Source organism: Colletes latitarsis, chromosome 7, assembly GCF_051014445.1.
Source record: "Colletes latitarsis isolate SP2378_abdomen chromosome 7, iyColLati1, whole genome shotgun sequence".
Lineage (NCBI taxonomy): Eukaryota > Metazoa > Arthropoda > Insecta > Hymenoptera > Colletidae > Colletes > Colletes latitarsis.
In genome coordinates, this window is record NC_135140.1 from 3183835 (window position 1) to 3200250 (window position 16416).

The following is a 16416-nucleotide window of genomic DNA, read 5'->3' on the forward strand; positions in this document are numbered from 1 at the left end:
ACTATCCCATTCGATATAATTTTTTTCTCGTTCTTTATCGCGTCTAATTTCACGACATTCTTCGTTTGTTCATGAAAGGGTAATCTTGCATAAAAATAAATAAATTCGGTAAGGGTGAACCGCAAGAATGGTTGGTCGCGTTTACGTGTCTTCGTCGACGACACCGGGCGTCGTTTCGGCGACCTCGGTCGTCCTCGGTCGTGTTCGGGCGTCGCGACGTTCGGTCGTCGCGACGCAGTCGACAGTCGGTGGCCGAGCATCGCGACGCGCGCATCGTATACGCGCGCGCCACGCGGGTTATACCTTTGATTACCAAACACGCGACGGTCGTATCTCCTTTGCACGATAAGGGATGCTCGTCGAAAGAAAACGCTAAGTTTCGTGACGACGCCATCGCGTTCCAGTCACGTTTATTCGTTTATTCGCAACACCGACCGTAACCGACCGTGAACTCTACCGTGGACGAAGGGACACTGAACACTTAACCGTTCGTCGAAGCCGCGGAAAATGCACAAGAGCTGCTGTTTTTCACGCGGACGACACTGATGGTCTGTATCGAAAACACGCGAGAATCGATTCGAATTTATTAAGACCGATTAAAATTTTTCCATACCCCCATCCAGAGGTACATCAGTTAAAATAACAGTAGAGGATACGCTGAATCTCTAACTGTTCCCTGTTATTAACAGACACAAACTCGATGGAAACGTTTGTCTTAATGAAATTGCTCTGTTCTCGAAAGTTACTGATTTCTTCTTTTTAAATTCGATCCAGAGTGGTCCGTGACTGCGTCGAATCGTTTCGAGTAAACAGAGTTGAAATGTAGCGGCGTCGGGGGTCGAGTAGTTTCCGGAAAAAGATGATTTAAGGGGCCGCGCATCACTTCCGTCGATGTTTCCAGGTCGCGGACGAAATTACTTCACGTCACAAAATTGCTTTGATATCTGTAAACGATTCGTCTTTAGAGGCAACATACGTTAGACCGCGTCTTTGATCTAGGGTTGCTCTCTGCATTCGTCTCGATCATCCTAAGCTCGAGGAAACGGTATGTTATCGTAGGTTTCGATGTTGCATACGTTGCAGTAACATCGTCGGACGTTTCTGACGTTTCACAGATTCAGTCGTTTTCGAGGCACTTCTGTTCCATCGTCCTCGAGACTGTAAATCCCTGTCGATCCGACGTTGGTCGATGATAAATTTCTTCGCCTCGTTGCCGGAAGTTCTCGCGTTTTATCCAGCCGCGGAGTTCCGGGGAAGATTTTCTTGTCAGTTCACCCTTCGATCGTATAATAAAAAAACTGAAGATTCCGTCAAGGAAGATGATAGCTCGGAAAGTACATTTTGTCGTATGGATTATTTGATTGCAGTGTTTGTGTAATAAGTCGCGTTTCTTCGTACGATTAAATATTGCTAATTGCAATAGAACTTAGTTGATCGATAATGTGCCATTTTATTCCTTTACAACGAAGCTCGTCGCTTTATTTATTTAAACAATTCAGATACGTTCGTAACTATATATTGTTTTTAAGCGATTTTTCAGTAGAAATTGGACGAGACTTAGCGAATATAATGATTGAGGCAAAACAACCAATTATTTTTGTCCTGTTGTTAAACAATTAACTGTCGTGGCATTATCGCGATAGGAAAACAACTTTTTCTCTGAGAACGAGTGATGAATGTTTCTTCCGTATGGTCGATTTTTATTTATCCAGTTCGCTATTAATCAGTAAAAGTTTATAGTAAAGACTTATTGCGCAAGCTGATAAAATGTCTAGAGTCGTATGATGGTAACTTGGACAACTTACACAAAAGATTTAGTATTTAGCAGCCAACTAATAACGTAAATGGGTGATAAAGTGACAAAAATGTATCGTGGGTGTTCGTAAAATATAATCGTCTTACCAAGGAAGTAACATTGTGTGCTTAAAAAGTAACGACAGTGATTAATTATTCATACGATAACAGAATTTTTAATCGTTATTCACATCAATTATAAATTAATATTTTTAAAGGATTTTCTGACGTTTTATATTAAAATATCACGAATCGTATATTTATTCTTTCTAATTAATACGTACAAGAATAGATATCAAAAAATTTGGAAAACGTTTGCACATATACTTTCATTATATTGTAATTTTTCTAATTTATGATATTCCATATTTTTTTAACAACTATTCCCGAAAGAGATCCATCAAAAGGATGTGGTTTTTTACGCGTTCGATCATTCAGTTAGTTACTTGTAGCGATTCTATTTAATATAGCGTGTATTTTTATTTTTATATAAATAAAATGTGGTAAACGAACTGACTATTCTGAATAATATTTAGCATTTAACGCGATCCTGGCTTGGAAGATCATATTTTACTCGCTCTTTTAGTAATATCATAGTTGTATAACAGCAACGATAATATTACGATTTTAACCGTGGCGTGTTTTTTTTCTTTGTTTAATTCTTGCCAGTTCGTTGAATAATTTCCAGCGAATGCCCGGTGCTCCGACGGTAACCGGAAGTCATCCAGTTCTGCTACTTCGTTTCAGTCGTGCTTCCTCTTATTTCGAGGCTCCTTCGAAGAGTAGTTTCACTTCGACAAATCAGAGACAAGTTTTTACCCATGAATTATTCAGCCGCGTTCTCGTCGTTTGTTTTTTTCCCCGATATTAAAAATAAGCAGATGCAAGCTCTCGATTGCTACTCGGGAACGATAAATTCGTATCTCGAGGCTTTTCAGGTTTCCCCGGATACCTTTCTCGTTTAAGTCGATTTGTCTTGTCGCGTTTCGTTACGCGTGCTCTTTGCCCCTTCGCGCAACTATTCGTATCTTTATAGTCGGCGCCATTTCTCAAGATTTGTCGGCCGCAACCCCGTTTTTATCTCCTTTCTCTGTTTCCGTTTCATCGGCTTTTACCTCGTTACTCGAGCCAAGCCCAGTCGAATCTTTCCGGTCGTTTCTAATCGTTTCCTCTGGTCTTCGAGTTATTTTTCTCGTATCATTCTGGACACTGTTATTTCCCGCTTTTTATTTAGTCGTGTCTATTACGTGTATACTTAAGGTTGAAAGATTAAAGCATTTCGTGTCATACTTTAAGTCATCAAATAAAAATATCTCATTTTATTCGGTGAAATTCTCGTTTTTAATATTTGAACACAATAGTATTTAATATTTTTTTCTAGCTCTGACTGTCGCTTGGGCATTTTTTGACGATGAGACATAATGTAAACAGTTTTTTTCTATTTACACACTATCTAAAGGACGCCATAGAACCAAAAATAACTGCAGTGAATTTTGTTTGAGTTCCCCAACATTTTTACGCTAGCGTTCGTATAAAATTCATCGATTATTTTAACGTGCACCCTCTAGATCGTGCAGGACAGTATTTTTCTCGAACGAGTCCCCTTTCCGAGACTTATCTTTCTCGTCGAATCAAGGCATGATTTATCTTAGAATTCAATTTTCTTTCAATTGGTCTTTTAGCGTGACCAACTGCATTTTGTTTTATATTTCCGTCGGTAGCCAACTCGAGAACGGGTCCCGTTTTATTCGCGAGTGTTCTTCAGATCTTTTTAATGCATTCGTTTCGAGCGAATTGCTCAACGACGACTCTTATCGGTTTCGTTTAAACTTCACGCTGACTCACGCTATTTTCATCCATTCTTTTTATCCGGGTTCTTCGATTCCTTTCAATCATCAAAGCGTGTCCTCTCTGTGTCCCCCAGTAATTGTACAAATCTCTTTAATTCCAATTTATTCTTTTCACATCCCTCTATCTTATTGGTAAACATCTACAGTCGCTTCTACTCGTACACTGGAATAAAAAAACTTGTTTTTTCATGAATCGAGTTGATGTTTCTCAAACTGGTACGTAATAAATTAAATAGAAAATTTGCCAACGATGCAGCCACGTTGAAAGCACCGGTTCTCGTCCGATCACCGAAGTTAAGCAACGTTGGGCGCGGTTGGTACCAAGATGGACGACCGCTTGGAACCACCGCGTATTGTTGGCATTATTTCTTGTTGAACTGTATAACTTTCTGTCGATTTTGTAACTGAACATTAATGAGAATATTAAAAAAAAAAATTACTTCGTAAATGGAAGTAACACACGGTGTAATAAAAATAATATTTGGTAGAAATGATTTGAAAAGATTCCCATAAAAGACAAGTTTCTTTCCATTTATAGTGAATCACCATTATAGTGTACGACCACGGCGTATTGTTGGCATTATTTCTTGTTCAACTGTATAACTTTCTGTCGATTTTGTAACTGGACATTAATGAGAAATTAAAAAAAAAAAATTACTTCGTAAATGGAAGTAACACACGGTGTAATAAAAATAATATTTGGTAGAAATGATTTGAAAAGATTCCCATAAAAAACAAGTTTCTTTCCATTTATAGTGAATCACCATTATAGTGTACGACCATCGCGTATTGTTGGCATTATTTCTTGTTGAACTGTTTAACTCTTCGTTGATTTTGTAACCGGGCATTAATGAGAATATTAAGAAAGAAAATTACTTCGAAAATAGAAGTAACACACGATATAATAAAAATAATATTTGGTAGAAATGATTTGGAAAGATTCTCATAAAAAACAAGTTTCTTTCCATTTATAGTGAATCACCATTATAGTGTACGACCATCGCGTATTGTTGGCATTATTTCTTGTTGAACTGTTTAACTCTTCGTTGATTTTGTAACCGGGCATTAATGAGAATATTAAGAAAGAAAATTACTTCGTAAATAGAAGTAACACACGGTGTAATAAACATAATATTTGGTAGAAATGATTTGAAAAGATTCCCATAAAAAACAAGTTTCTATCCATTTATAGTGAATCACCATTATAGTGTACGACCACGGCCTATTGTTGGCATTATTTCTTGTTGAACTGTTTAACTTTCTGTCGATTTTGTAACTGAACATTAATGAAAATATTAAAAAAAAAAATTAGTTCATAAATAGAAGTAACACACGGTATAATAAAAACAATATTTGGTTGAAATGGTTTGAAAAGATTCTCATAAAAGACAAGTTTCTTTCCATTTATAGTGAACCATCATTATAGTGTACGACCATCGCGTATTGTTGGCATTATTTCTTGTTGAACTGTTTAACTCTTCGTTGATTTTGTAACCGGGCATTAATGAGAATATTAAGAAAGAAAATTACTTCGTAAATAGAAGTAACACACGGTGTAATAAACATAATATTTGGTAGAAATGATTTGAAAAGATTCCCATAAAAAACAAGTTTCTATCCATTTATAGTGAATCACCATTATAGTGTACGACCACCGCGTATTGTTGGCATTATTTCTTGTTGAACTGTTTAACTCTCTGTCGATTTTGTAACTGAACATTAATGAGAATATTAAAAAAAAAAATTAGTTCGTAAATAGAAGTAACACGCGGTATAATAAAAACAATATTTGGTTGAAATGGTTTGAAAAGATTCTCATAAAAGACAAGTTTCTTTCCATTTATAGTGAATCACCATTATAGTGTACGACCACGGCGTATTGTTGGCATTATTTCTTGTTGAACTGTTTAACTTTCTGTCGATTTTGTAACTGAACATTAATGAGAATATTAAAAAAAAAAATTAGTTCGTAAATAGAAGTAACACACGGTATAATAAAAACAATATTTGGTTGAAATGGTTTGAAAAGATTCTCATAAAAGACAAGTTTCTTTCCATTTATAGTGAACCATCATTATAGTGTACGACCATCGCGTATTGTTGGCATTATTTCTTGTTGAACTGTTTAACTTTCTGTCGATTTTGTAACTGAACATTAATGAAAATATTAAAAAAAAAAATTACTTCGAAAATAGAAGTAACACACGGTGTAATAAAAACAATATTTTGTAGAAATGGTTTGAAAAGATTCCCATAAAAAACAAGTTTCTTTCCATTTATAGTGAATTACCATGATAGTGCACGAGTGCAGATGACATTATATTGAAGAGTGACTAATTTAAAAGTTTTACAGTTTCGTTAGAAAAAACAGTAGGAGGGGCTAAAAATATTTCTTTTGATTTATACCCAATACGAAGTGGCAGTAACTGTATTTATCTCGAAATATGTCGGACTGCAGCCGTCGGAATTTTCCAGTAAACATTCGACCGTTTAATTTGCAATAAATTTTAGATATTTGCTTTGCAAACGAAAGGTTGATATTCTCGATTTGTCTAGCCCAGTTCGATGAAACCAATCAGTCGAGTTATCGGCGTGTATCATTGTGTGTGTTTCTGTTTCATCGTTGGAACGATCCTCGATGCATCCAAGTCTCGAGTGCTTAAATTGTGAGAATCGACGGTTCGTTGGGTGCACCTTATTATCCACTCGAGCTTCTTCTGGCCACGCCTCTGCGATAATCTGCGGAACCGTCGATTTTATTGCTCTCGATATAACCAGGAATCGTATTCTGGAGCTAATGGAGTCCTCGAAACCGAACGTGTGACCTCGTTTCTTCGAGGGCTCGAGCTCGCGAGGATCCTTCGACGAGCTCCTTCGTGCGAAAAATTGGGCGACATGTAAATTACGAAGCAAATTGGAACGCTTGTTTCGTCGAGATTCCACGAGTTTCGACGTACCGATTCGCAAAGTGGCGAATCTTGATGAAAAGTTGTGCAATTTGGACCGTAGCTACCCGCGGTTAATCGAACAATTAATCTCGCTTAGAAATTCGACGATTTTTATTTACAGTTCTACAAGTTTTATTAAATTTCTGCTTTAAAATAAAGTTTGGCCAGTGTTTACGTAATCGCAAAAAGATTAGTTTCGATTCAAAATAGTATCAAAGCGAAACGTAGCTGATTTAAAATGTAGCAAGGAACGCTACTCCTCTGTTTTCGAGAAATAAATTCTTAAAAATGTGAAAGTGCCAGAGCAGGAAAGGCGGTTGCTTGTTCGCCTTGGGGAAACTTTTTACCAAGTTTTCTTTTTACTCAAACCGCGACTCTATTTTCATTCTGACGTATAGCTTTTTTCTTCGCTCTTTTCTCATTAAAACGTTACTTTCCGTAGATCACTGTTCCCGTGAAGCACAAATACCTCGTCATTAAATGATCCAAGTCGTTTCTTTTTGCACAAATTCAAAAGTAGAGAAAAGTAGAAAAATATTCGCAAGTATTTATCGACATGTTCTTTCTCTGGACAAAATGCAAATATTTCGAACGAAGATGAATGATCCAGTCGTTAGTGCAAAAACCGTCGTTCTTCTTTCGAAGTGATCCGTAATCGCTGCAAATATGCAGATAAAAAGGACAACGCTTCCTCTCTTTAACACTCCTTTTTTTTGTTACCACTCCGCGTAATAGCGTCGCCAATGGGCGAAAAAGAGTAAAGAAATTTAACAGTACGTTCGACGGAGCCCCGATTAGTATCGTTAATGCACGTTATGCAAACACTATACGCGATAATTGACGATCTGATTAAAGGTAATGGACTGTTATCGTGATGAAACGACACTGTTATCGAACAACGTGCACTATTTGAAACGGTGCGCGTATAACTGGTGCCGTTATCGTCGCATTTGATCTTCCCGATGGCAGAACGACTTTATATCTCTTGGTCGAATTACGAAATTCGCGACTTACGTCGCGTCTAATGTAACTCCGGCTCTGCTCATCGTCTTAATTGCACCGTTAATTGATTTCCCCATCTTACCGCTGATAACGAGGCAAATACGGTTGTTCGGGTCCGATGTTAACGATCAGATTTCGACAGTGACGTAAGATCGTTACGTAGAACAGTGCTTCCGATCGAGATCAATGAAAATAATTTTTTAAAAGATTAAAGATGGATATTCATTCTAATTTATTCTACAACGTGTTAGGTTTCATTTAAACAAAAGAAATCATTTATTTGTCTCGCTTTCTTTCGTTTTCGATGAGGTTTCCTTGAGCTCGAGAACGACTCGTGCAAAGTTAACCGTGCATTATTTTATTCGATAAATTTGCATAGGATTCGACGTACATTTTCTTATTTCTTTTTAGAACGCCCAGTGAAAAGTTAACCGCGCATTATTTTATTTCGCAATTTCGCCTGGTATTTGACGTACATTTTCTTATTCCTTTTCAGAACGCCTAGTGAAAAGTTAACCGTGCATTATTTTATTCCATAATTTTGTATAGGATTCGACGTACATTTTCTTATTTCTTTTTAGAACGACTCGTGGAAAGTTAACCGTGCATTATTTTATTCGATAATTTTGCATAGAATTAGACGTATATTTTCTTATTTCTTTTTAGAACGACTCGTGGAAAGTTAACCGTGCATTATTTTATTCCATAATTTTGCATAGGATTCGACGTGCATTTTCTTATTTCTTTTTAGAACGCCTAGTGAAAAGTTAACCGTGCATTATTTTATTCCATAATTTTGCCTAGAATTCGACGTGCATTTTCTTATTTCTTTTTAGAACGACTCGTGGAAAGTTAACTGTGTATTATTTTATTCCATAATTTTGCATAGAATTCGACGTGCATTTTCTTATTTCTTTTTAGAACGCCTAGTGAAATATTAATCGTGTATTATTTTATTCCATAATTTTGCCTAGGAGTCGACGTACATTTTCTTATTTCTTTTTAGAACGACTCGTGGAAAGTTAACCGTGCATTATTTTATTCGATAATTTTGCATAGAATTCGACGTATATTTTCTTATTTCTTTTTAGAACGACTCGTGGAAAGTTAACCGTGCATTATTTTATTCCATAATTTTGCATAGGATTCGACGTGCATTTTCTTATTTCTTTTTAGAACGCCTAGTGAAATGTTAATCGTGTATTATTTTATTCCATAATTTTGCCTAGGAGTCGACGTGCATTTTCTTATTTCTTTTTAGGACGCCTAGTGAAAAGTTGACCCTGTATTATTTTATTTCATAATTTTGCCTACGATTCGACGTGCATTTTCTTATTTCTTTTTAGAACGCCTAGTGAAATGTTAATCGTGCATTATTTTATTCGATAATTTTGCATAGAATTCGACGTGCATTTTCTTATTTCTTTTTAGAACGCCTAGTGAAAAGTTAATCGTGTATTATTTTATTCCATAATTTGGCATAGAATGCGACGTATATTTTCTTATTTCTTTTTAGAACGACTCGTGGAAAGTTAACTGTGTATTATTTTATTCCATAATTTTGCATAGAATTCGACGTGCATTTTCTTATTTCTTTTTAGAACGCCTAGTGAAAAGTTAACCGTGCATTATTTTATTCGATAATTTTGTATAGGATTCGACGTACATTTTCTTATTTCTTTTTAGAACGCCTAGTGAAAAGTTAACCCTGTATTATTTTATTCGACAATTTTGTATAGGATTCGACGTACATTTTCTTATTTCTTGTGAGCGAAAACTTACTTTAATATAGTATAATCACATATAAATATACATATAGATATAATATACATATAACAAGATTAACATTGTACTCGCGCGATGCGTCCGTCTCGTAAGGCGGCCACGAGGTAAGAGCATGGTCGAACGTATTGTCGCCGAAACAATAAGATAAACGCAGGAAGTTGCATTCTTCTAGAATGCTCGCGAAACTTCTATCGCGCGCTATTCAAGTTGACGCAAACCAGCTATCATTTCTTTTTAGAACACCTAGTGAAAAGTTAACCGTGCATTATTTTATTCCATAATTTTGCATAGGATTCGACGTGCATTTTCTTATTTCTTTTTAGAACGACTAGTGAAAAGTTAACCGCGCATTATTTTATTTCGCAATTTCGCCTGGTATTTGACGTACATTTTCTTGCGACGAACGCGGTCGCGAATTCGTTGGAATCGTTCCCAGGATTGCTCTCGAGTCCTCCGGAAAAATGTTCGTTTCCCCGAGACGCTCGAGTGGAAAATATCGTTCGATATCGAGCCTCTGGTTTCCGCCGCGACGCGAATTTCGTCACAACAGCCGAACCGGAGGGGTTTTCTTCCGTGGGAGTAATAATCTTGGTCCAAGGTCGAGACGTTGCAACAATCGCTCGTAATTTATCGTTCTGCCGCGTCTCTTGACTTCCGTTCCGTCCCCGAAGACGTCTTCGATCTTGCGGAAAACGTTTCGGTTACGGATAGCTTGAGATCACTCTAATTTGCTCACAAGGGATGCCCATCAAGATCCATGGCGCCGATATTTTTCTCCTTTTAATACACCGTTGGACACGTATTCCTTTAGAAGTGACTCAGTTCTAAGGTACAAAACCTTTCCAAGTTCGAGAATCGTCCTTAAAGAGTGCCTCGTTTTTATTAGAAATCTTATTCCAGAACGAATTCAGATTGTAAAATAAATCGTCTGTACTAACGTCATAAACGGAGGGTTGATATTCCTAACGTCATATCTCGCCCAGACACGGAGAACGGTCCCCTCCGTGCCTTCCACTTTACTTTATTCGTTTGTTATTGTTTCGACGAAACCATTGACAAGAATCGTAAGAAAGTTCGGAACTAAGTAATTTTTTTATTAACTGTGACGGCTGTTTTCTCCAGGCGGAAAAGAAATTCCCCCCATCCTCGTTACAGATAATGCCAGGAGGAGCCTTGGAAGTCCATAACGTTTAGAGGGGTTGGAAACGATCATTTCGTTACGACATTTCTTATTTATCCCGCGAATGAAGCGAAATAACGCTATAGAATCGTAGCGACACCATCGAGGAAGTGTTTAATTACAGAAACTTTCTCGAATCGATGAGATCGATGTTACGACTGTTTTCAACCCCCTGTTTAAAACCCTGGAGCGAGGCTTTTCTCGCGTCCAAGGAAATTTTATTCGTATCAGCGGTTTCGCGATGAAACGCTCGGGGGGTGAATGTTTCGCAAGAGAGGGACGGATAATGCAAAGTAGGATCGATTAAGGGTTCTACTCTCGCGATTAATTGGAGCCTCGCACGAGCGGGCTTCAAAGCTCCTCAGCGGTGACAATTTCGTTGGGTGGACCGACGAAGAATGCAGAAGGTTCTGGTGAAACTTTATTTCTCTGACGCACTTTAGGAAAATTTATTTCCTTACGTTACAAGGAAACGAACACCACCGATTGTAACTGAGAGATTGGCGAAAATGATTCAATGATCGAGTCAACAGTATTTCCTAACTTTTCGAGATAATATTCAAACGCCAAACTCTTTAAATTGGGAAATGTGTCTTGATCCACGTTTAATTTTAACGTTATCGAGGTGAAAATAATTACAAAACTTCTATAGCGTTCATAGGTGTTTTCATCCCCATTTTAGGAATGTAAATTCTATCAATAATTTAGTTAATTTAAAACTTGTAATTTTTCACGTAATTAAGTCTCCATCATAGATTTGGCATATTTAGGATCCACGTTTAATTTTAACGTTATCGAGGTGAAAATAATTACAAAACTTCTATAGCGTTCATAGTTGTTTTCATCCCCATTTTAGGAATGTAAATTCTATCAATAATTTAGCTAATTTAAAGCTTGCAATTTTTCACGTAGTTAAGTCTCCATCATGGATTTTACATATTTTGGATCCACGTTTAATTTTAACGTTATCGAGGTGAAAATAATTACAAAACTTCTATAGCGTTCATAGGTGTTTTCATCCCCATTTTAGGAATGTAAATTCTATCAATAATTTAGTTAATTTAAAGCTTGTAATTTTTCATGTAGTTAAGTCTCCATCATGGATTTTACATATTTTGGAACCACGTTTAATTTTAACGTTATCGATATGAAAATAATTACAAAACTTCTATAGCGTTCATAGGTGTTTTCATCCCCATTTTAGGAATGTAAATTGTATCAATAATTTAGTTAATTTAAAACTTGTAATTTTTCACGTAGTTAAGTCTCCATCATGGATTTTACATATTTTGGAACCACGTTTAATTTTAACGTTATCGAGATGAAAATAATTACAAAACTTATGTAGTGTTCATAGGTGTTTTCATCCCCATTTTAGGAATGTAAATTCTATCAATAATTTAGCTGATTTAGAGCTTGTAATTTTTCATGTAGTTAGGTCTCCATCATGGATTTTACATATTTTGGATCCACGTTTAATTTTAACGTCATCGAGGTGAAAATAATTACAAAACTTCTATAGCGTTCATAGGTGTTTTCATCCCCATTTTAGGAATGTAAATTCTATCAATAATTTAGTTAATTTAAAGATTGTAATTTTTCATGTAATTAAGTCTCCATCATAGATTTGGCATATTTTGGATCCACGTTTAATTTTAACGTTATCGAGATGAAAATAATTACAAAACTTATGTAGTGTTCATAGGTGTTTTCATTCCCATTTTAGGAATGTAAATTCTATCAATAATTTAGCTGATTTAGAGCTTGTAATTTTTCATGTAGTTAGGTCTCCATCATGGATTTTACATATTTTGGATACTACTTTTTGGCTATTAATTTCAATATCTACTCAAATTTTTTTCTCGAAAGTGGGTAGGGTTTCAGGAGTATGTGTGTTCACCAAAAATGCTTGTAATTGACTCCTGTAATTATATATAATATTTCAGGATGATTTGAAATTTTTTAATTTCGTCTAAAAATTTCAATATCTACTCGAATTTTTTTCTCGAAAGTGGGTAGGATTTCAGGAGTATGTGTATTCACCAAAAATGCTTGTAATTGACCCCTGTAACTAAATATAATTTTTTCAGAATGATTTGACATTTTTTAATAACTTTTGAATGAAGCCTCAATCAAGAAATTGATATTTTAGATTTTCATCTTATTTTGGCCTCTAGAATCTCCCATTAAAATTTTTCCCAGGGATGGCCGAACAGCCTGTATATTCATTAAACATCGATATGAGGATAGTGATTTTTTAGCAAATGAACCGCTAGATTCCGATTTCCGAGCATTGTGCGTCGTGTGCTACAAAAATAAATAAAATTAAATTTTCTATCGGTTCGTGGATCTCCAGATACCACCGTTGTAAAGTATCCAAACGATCGAATGTCACGAGCGTACCGAGTTTCCGGTCCCCCGTGATTTTCAATTATGCAGAAGTGCAACGCGTTATGTCATTATGTTCAAGGTTCCCTCCCCCGAGTCTTTGTTCTTTCTATGTCACGGTCTGTTGCCGTGAATTCTTCAATAGCCACCTGTCAGCGGAAAATGAAACCGTCTGTCAAACAAAGAACATCGTCCCCTTCGTTTGGCAACGCGCCAGCAGCTCGCTGGAAAGCTAGTTTCCTTGCCCTCGCTTGCACGCTTTTGCGTCTGGGAAAATGAAGCGAGGACGGACGGAAAACGCATCCGCTTTCATTGCCATCGGCGTAAAAATTCTCTGGAAAAGAGAGTCGCGAAGGTTACCAAGATTTTCTCGAGCACCCTCGGGCAATGGAAATTTCAGTTTCCTTCCGGTTTCGTGCACTGCAATCTGGGCCAAAATTTACTTGACACTAGTCTGTTTCACTGGTAATTAATTCTCCTAATTAATTTCTTTTTAATTTTTTTACAGTAGTTTGAAAAAGTAACATTTCTCTTAACGCTAGACACTGCAAAAAAGTATTTTAAAGAGTTTTCACAAAAGAATTGCAAACGATTGTCGAAGAAATCCGAACGTCACTCGGATTTAGAGGATTTTACGTTTCTCCTTTTACTAAATCGATCGCTGTTATCTTCTTTCCAAACGTTGGAAAGTGAGTTCTACGACGCGTTTGATGGAAAGACAACGAATTGAAATTGTAAATTCTCGAACAGCATCGATTCAACGACCACCGCCACTCTCGCGTACGAAATTAGAATGCGTCGTGGATTTCACGGAATATTTTTGCAATCCTTCGTTCGAATCCTTTCGTGTTCGCCGAGTTACTCTCACCGGGAGAGTATCAGACGTTTATTTAATGTCGCTTCAAAGCGCTATTCTCGCGATTTTCGGACCCGCGTTCGAACAGCGTCCACTTTATTTCAAAGTGAAACTGTGGAGCTTTTTAAGCTAACCCAGATTGCCAAGAATTCCGCGTTGATTGAGCCAAACGACCATCGAATTTAGCATGTTCCACTTTGTCTGCAACTTCGAACGCGAAAACAGTCATTGAGACAGGGACAAAGAGAGTCTCTCCGTGAAACAAATCTGTCGAATAAGCACAATTTTTTCTCTATAAACTAGAAACTTGCATTTCCGGAGGGGGATTGTCGAACAATCGCAATGAATTTCCGAGCGAAAGGTCGAAAGCGTCGAGTTCGCGATTCCTTAATATTTTTCGACGAAAGTTTCTATTTCTCTATCGAGGAAACAACGGAGGATCAAATACTGACGATAAAGACGACTGCGGGCTAAGTCCACTTGAAATTTTAACGCCGATCAAAGGCGTTCCGAAACTCGTTCGGATAGCTTTAAAAGCGGAGGACAAACCGCTTTGCTCTTTCCCAATGGAATACCAGGGAGATCGGTGTGCTTTCCAAATACCCGGTGTGCGTGGATCGAAACTGATTCGGGTCGACGCGAATATCCTAAATCCTTATCGAGAAAATCCAGTCGTGCCATTGATTATAATTGCTCAAATTTCAAAAGATTCAATTTCATTGATCGAATATTAAAATTCTTATATTTGTTACAAGTTTTTATACTTGTCGTAAAATTCAATAACTCAATATTATTATTATTTGTTATAAAAGTTCCGTATAATTGGCATATAATGGAAATGCTGGTAATATATTAATTACACAATTGTCTGAAATTTTTCATCTCTGCTAAAGTGTGAAGTTGAAATTAAAAAATATCAAATCGTTCTAAAAAAATTATTTTTAGTTGTAGGGGTCTATTATAATCATTTTTGGTCAATAAACATACCCTCGAAATTCCACGCATTTTCGAAAAAAAAATTCATTAAATGGATAAATTTTTCGACAAAATTAAAACATTTCAAATCGTTCTAAAAAAATTATTTTTAGTTGCAGAAGTTGATTACAATTATTTTTGGTCAATAAACATACCCTCGAAATTCCACGCATTTTCGAGAAAAAAATTCAATAAATGGTTTAATTTTTCGACAAAATTAAAACATTTCAAATCGTTCTAAAAAAATTATTTTTAGTTGCAGGAGTCGATTACAATTATTTTTTGTCAATAGACATAACCTCGAAATCCTACCCACTTGCGAGAAAAAAATTCATTAAATGGATACATTTTTCAACAAAATTAAAACATTTCAAATCGTTCTAAAAAAATTATTTTTAGTTGCAGGAGTTGATTATAATTATTTTTGGTCAATAAACATACCCTCGAAATTCCACGCATTTTTGAAAAAAAAATTCATTAAATGGATACATTTTTCGACAAAATTAAAACATTTCAAATCGTTCTAAAAAAATTATTTTTAGTTGCAGAAGTTGATTACAATTATTTTTGGTCAATAAACATACCCTCGAAATCCTACTCACTTGCGAGAAAAAAATTCATTAAATGGATACATTTTTCGACAAAATTAAAACATTTCAAATCGTTCTAAAAAAATTATTTTTAGTTGCAGGAGTCGATTACAATTATTTTTTGTCAATAGACATAATCTCGAAATCCTACCCACTTGCGAGAAAAAAATTCATTAAATGGATACATTTTTCGACAAAATTAAAACATTTCAAATCGTTCTAAAAAAATTATTTTTAGTTGCAGGAGTTGATTACAATTATTTTTGGTCAATAAACATACTCTCGAAATTCCACGCATTTTCGAGAAAGAAATTCATTAAATGGATACATTTTTCAACAAAATTAAAACATTTCAAATCGTTCTAAAAAAATTATTTTTAGTTGCAGGAGTTGATTATAATTATTTTTGGTCAATAAACATACCCTCGAAATTCCACGCATTTTTGAAAAAAAATTCATTAAATGGATACATTTTTCGACAAAATTAAAACATTTCAAATCGTTCTAACAAAATTATTTTTAGGTGCAGGTGTCGATTACAATTATTTTTGGTCAATAAACATAACCTCGAAATTCCACGCATGTTCGAGAAAAAAATTCGAGTAGGTGGACGAATTTGTCGACAAAATTAACAAATTTCAAATCGTTTTGGAAAAATTATTTTTAGTTGCGGGGGTCTATTACAATCATTTTTGGTCAATAGACACACCCTCGAATTCCTAACCATTTTCGAGAAAAAAATTCAATAAATGGTTTAATTTTTCGACAATATTAAAACATTTCAAATCGTTCTAAAAAAATTATTTTTATTTGCAGGGGTCTATTACAATCATTTTTGGTCAATAAACATACCCTCGAAATTTCACGCATTTTCGAGAAAAAAATTCAATAAATGGATAAATTTTTCGTCAAAATTAAAAAATTTCAAATCGTTCTAAAAAAATTATTTTTAGTTGCGGGGGGCTATTACAATCATTTTTTGTGAATAGACACACCCCCGAATTCCTACGCGTTTTTGGTAAAAAAATTCCATATCGAAAATATGTAT

General features: G+C 35.6%; 1 protein-coding gene and 1 pseudogene across 3 annotated transcripts in view; both read left to right on the plus strand.

Moving 5' to 3' along the window:
* The first annotated feature begins 258 nt into the window (after positions 1 to 258).
* Positions 259 to 16416, plus strand: part of Wake (ankyrin repeat and fibronectin type III domain containing protein wide awake) — a 225862-nt gene continuing 209704 nt past the window's right edge. For all 3 annotated transcript variants that reach the window (XM_076769202.1, XM_076769205.1, XM_076769203.1), the window contains exon 1: positions 259 to 548. In XM_076769202.1, coding sequence (XP_076625317.1) covers positions 546 to 548 — 3 coding nt within the window. In that variant the 5' untranslated portion in view covers positions 259 to 545. The remainder of the gene's footprint in view (positions 549 to 16416) is intronic.
* LOC143344225 (5S ribosomal RNA) lies at positions 3888 to 4006 on the plus strand (annotated as a pseudogene).